Here is a 4,864-nt window from a genome sequence, read left to right as displayed (position 1 = left end):
CTCTCTCTCTCTCTCTCTCTCTCTCTCCTTTACCTTGTGGCTCACTTTTCCAAACCTCCAAGGACACTTTAAACTGCTCAAAGACCAGACATTGTCTTTTGCTGAGGTCAACAAAAATAACTTCCCTCCTTTGATCCACAGCTTGGGGATCCCTGTTACAAGAAGCATCAGTAAATGGGGATTATGTAAGGGGTGAGAGGAGTTCATGTAAAATAGAGATTTGTGGAAAAGTTGATTTATGTTTAGTTTAGTTTTAGTAGAGGCTTTAAGGCGCTTGCAAACTGCAAAAGGTCATATGAGCGCCAGAAGATTAGAGGTGTTACAAGAGAGTAACAAACATAAAAAAAGAAGAAGAGGAGATAAGGACGATAGATGTTTTGATAGGAAAGAAGAAGCAAACACACCAGAGCACCCGCCAACCATCCACGTTGATGTATGTGAACCAAGAGACGTAAAACAGAGATGTATATGAATACGGATATTGATGTGTGAAGCATCAGGAACAAATCAGGTGCTTGTCAAAATAGTGAAACTGAAGAAATCAACAAATTTTCCGTCGATTTGGCTATTTGTATCACATTTTTGTTTTGTTTTGAGCACAACGCGTTATATGTCCACTTTTAAAAACATTTCTATTATCATTACTACCTATAAACTGACATCTTTCTTCATGCTCCAGAAAACCATACAATACGTGTCACAACGCGGTGGAATCAGGCGCTCGTCAATTTTTGGGCATATGGGGTTATTGGTATCATCTTAAAGCCTGATCATTTGCCTTCCTTTTGGTGAAAAAAAATCCATCTAAACTGAATAGAAGTCAAAATATTTGCTTTTGAAGAAGGTTAGAGTTGCCTGGTTTCAGAAATAAAATTAGTGAGAATATGGTCATGAAAGTTTGGTAACATTCATAGCTTGAGAGTCCTTAGAAAATGAAAATGTGTATTTTTTTGTGCCTTTAATCAACGTTTTTCTGCAACATCCACGCACAAAGGTGTTTTAAAATACATGAAAAAGGTGTAGAGCCAAAAAAACAAAAATTTGAAGAAAAAATTCCAAACTGGCCTAAAAATGCTGATTTCTCGAATTTCATCATTTCGACGAGCGCCTGATTTCACCACCCTGCCTCACATAGTTTCCTTAGGAAGTCGACAACCCCTCTTCCCCACTCTAAAACGTCTTTCACAAATACCACCCTTTAGCTTTATGAGTGGCCTCATCACCTGGGACGCGTGCTGACAAAATGAGTTATTTCTCCCAATCTACAAATCGAGCTACAAATCGAGATATTGTTTAAAAAATCAACACCAGGATCAAATTTGTAGATTTTCTTTTTATGTCATATTCTTTATGTATAAAATGTCTTTTATTATTCCATACTTATAAACTGTAAAATCTTCACCTGTTAGCGTGATGAATCTATTCCCATAGGGCTCGAATCCAAGAAGTAACTCATTTTGTCAGCTCACCTCACACATATTTTTTGAAGTAATGACTTGTAATCTGGAACTCCTTGCCACAGGATCGCAAAGAAATAACAAATCTTAATACCTTTAAGCGATTGCTCCAGACTCATTTGTTTCATTCTTGGTTAGTGAGTGCTGATACGTTTTGTTCTTACTGCTGTCCTTACGTGTATATATAATTAATGTACGGTTGGGAAAGTTCTTTAGGTGGTTGAACTGGTTTTCCTTGTTATTGGGAAATATTTTATCTTGTGTGAATCGGTCAATGATCATGTGACTGGTGTAAAGCATTCAGAGCTCATACTCGTATGGGATAGAGCGCTATAGAAATGCAATCCATTATTATTATTATTAAAATAATTATTATTATTATTATTATGATCATTATTATTATTGATATTATTTCCTCCCTGGCTCCTTCATACTGCTGTCTTTCAGCCACACCCCTGATCTTCTGGTAGGTAAGATCTACACCAAGCCTTCTCGGACAAGGGCGAAAAATCTGGAGGTCCCATGTGCAAATTGCGCACGTTAAAGATCCCTTGGTGGTCTAAAATCGATAAGAGCAGGCTTCGGCCAGGACCCGCACAAAATTCAAAATTTCCTACCAATTGAAAATGTTTACTATGTCCCACGTGCTCCTATGACCTTATGCAGTTGCGAGCGCAGCAAAACACTTACCAAAAAAACAAAAAACAAAAAAACTCCTGTGTCTTTATGTTTATGTCAGTTCTTTGTCTTAAGTCGAAAAACATGTTGTGAAAGTAGTCGAGTCAAGTTGTTTTTGTTTTTTTTTTAAATCCATTCCGTCAAACTCAGGAAATCAATTTCCGTGATCAATGAGTAAAGAAAAGTCTTGCTAAAAGAATGAGCCGTAATTTGTGCAATTCTCCAGACCTCTAAATATGCCGTGTCACATCAATGTTGGGCTTGGTGGTGCACAGACAATTTGTTTCTAAAATTACTCTTCTTTCTTTGGCCTTTGTTTTTTAAATAAAATTTCTCATTTCCAACAGCAAGATGATCAGTCCCATTAAATTGTTTTAGTTTTAGTAGAGGTTTTACAGCGCTCGCAACTGCATACGGCCATATGAGCGTCGAGGGGTGGATGTCAACAGAGAAGTCCTTACAGGAAATCAGACTTACTCTGCTCACCTCTCTAGCTTCAACAGCACAAAGTCTGTTTCGACTATCAAGGCACCCCGGAAATAGCAGGTCACAATAGGGGGACAAACATACAAAAGAAGTAGGGGTAAAATGATGATGGTAAGGATTAGGAAAGAAAAAGCAGCAGTTCCCTGTTGTAGTTCAGGCACAGTTATGAGCATGACATCGTTAGATCAGCCCATTTACAATTCTACTGTGCAATAGAACGAGAAATGTCCCCCCTTTGGGAACGGCCTAAAGACACTTCAGTCAGTGAGTCAGTGGCACCGCCCCCGGGGGGTCCCGTTTAATCGTGATACCAAAGACTCTGGGTTACAGAAAATTAGATTGATAGAAAAATGAACAGATCGACAGCTCTAACGTTGTGACTGAGACGTCGATAGAAAGATATATAGAAAAATGAACAGATCGACAGCTCTAACGTTGTGACTGAGACATAGATAGAAAGATAAAAAGATAAATGAACAAATCCACAGCTCTGGCATTGTGACTGAGAGGTAGATAGAAAGATAGAAAGATAAATGAACAGATCAACAGCTCTGGCAATGTGACGGAGACGCCCATGCTATGACTCACCATCCCATCCTGAGGAGAACATGCTTGTCGTCCACGACCTCTATCGTTAAAAAGATATCATCGTCCTTGACCTTGTGAAGCTGTCCACGCACCTCGGGGAAGTCCTGGGAGCCGGTGAATTGGACGCCCCCTCCCCTCGCCACGATGCTGTCGTAGGACGACAGACAGACCCGGAAGTAGCCCATGCTGGGCTCGGAGGGTATGCAGGACACTCGGAGATGGACGCTGGTGCCTTGTCTCAGCCAGTTGTGGCGGAGGCTGAGGCAGCTCAGAGTGGTGGGGCTGTCGTGCTTCAGGGAGGCCATGGGCCCGTGGACGTTCACGTGACGGCTGACCAGACACACAAACACCACAGTTTTAGTACATTCATTTATATACCTTTTGCGTCACAAGTTTTATAACATTCATTTACATATGTGAGGCAGCGAGGTGGAATCAGGCTCTCGTCAATTTTTGGGCATGTAGAGGTATTGGTATCATCTTATAGCTTGTTCACTTAGTCTTTATTTGGATGAAAAAAATATCCATTTATCTTGAATACAAGTCGAGATATTTGCCAAAGAAGTAGGTGGGGGTCACCTGTTTTCAGAGGTAAAATTAGTGAGAAAATGGCCGCAAAGATTAGTTATTTCCTTAGCTTAAGAGTCCGTGGTAATTGAAAATTTACATTTTTTGTGCCTTTAATCAAAGTTTTTCAGAAAAATCCAAACAGAAATGAATTTTTTAAAGGTCATAAAAGGTGTTGAACCAAAAAACACAAATTTGATAAAAATTCACAAACCTACGGAAAAATGCAAGTTTCTTTATTTTGACTATTTTGACGAGAGCCTGATTCCACCACGCTGCCTCATATATCTTTTGATGAAGAAATGGAAATGTATTGGGCACACCCTGAGGAGACCCCCGACAAGCATCATCAGGCAGGCTTTGACGTGGAACCCACAAGGAAAGCGTAAGAAGGGAAAACCAAAGATGACATGGAGGCGAGCGGTACAAGCGGAAATTGAAAAAGCGGGGGACATCATGGAAACAGCCTCAAAAGGATGCACTGGACAGGCTTCGCTGGAGTAATGTTGTTGATGGCCTGTGCTCCACTGGGAGTTTTAAAAGGGGAAACAGAGATATATATCTTTTGTGTCACGACATAGTGGACTCAGGCGCTCGTCAATTTTTGAGCATGTGGAGTTATAGGTATCATTTGAAAACTGATTTATTTGCCGTACTTCCAATGAAATGATATCCATCTATCTTGAATAGAACTCAAGATATTTGCAATTGAAGGGAGTGAGGTCGCCTGGTTTCAGTGGTGAAATTAGCGAGAAAACGGCCGCCAAAATTTGGTAACTCTAATACCTAGAGAGTCCTTGAAAACAGAAAAATGACATATTTTGTGCCTTTAATCAATGGGTTTTTTTTTAATTCACATTTAAATGTGTTTTAATATGGGCATAAAAGAGGTTAAGCCAAAAAATAAATATTCGATAAAAATTTCCCAACTGGTGGGAAAATAGCCTGTTTCTCCGAATTCTATATTTTGACGAGCGCCTGATATCACCAGGCTGCCTCACATTTATATTTTTATTTTTGTTGGCTTTTTTCCAGGGGTGGGGGTTGGGGGGGGGGGGTATTTGAGGAGGTGGTGGGGAGTGGGTAGA

At 40.1% G+C, this 4,864-nt stretch overlaps 2 protein-coding genes across 2 annotated transcripts in view; one reads left to right on the top strand and one right to left on the bottom strand.

The window, feature by feature from the left end:
• Positions 1-4,864, top strand: part of LOC101852349 (C-C chemokine receptor 1-like protein 1) — a 78,923-nt gene that overhangs the window by 55,038 nt on the left and 19,021 nt on the right. The window lies entirely within an intron of this gene.
• The window catches only part of LOC101851668, a gene marked incomplete in the record, with an annotated part of 23,850 nt that overhangs the window by 6,925 nt on the left and 12,061 nt on the right, over positions 1-4,864 (bottom strand). Inside the window, 2 exon segments of the mRNA XM_005106107.3 lie at positions 34-152; positions 3,210-3,539. Of these exon segments, the coding sequence (XP_005106164.3) occupies positions 34-152; positions 3,210-3,539 (449 nt within the window).

The sequence above is a fragment of the Aplysia californica genome, unplaced genomic scaffold (genome assembly GCF_000002075.1).
Source record: "Aplysia californica isolate F4 #8 unplaced genomic scaffold, AplCal3.0 scaffold00513, whole genome shotgun sequence".
Taxonomy (NCBI): Eukaryota; Metazoa; Mollusca; class Gastropoda; order Aplysiida; family Aplysiidae; genus Aplysia; species Aplysia californica.
This window is presented reverse-complemented; position numbering and strand designations above follow the sequence as displayed.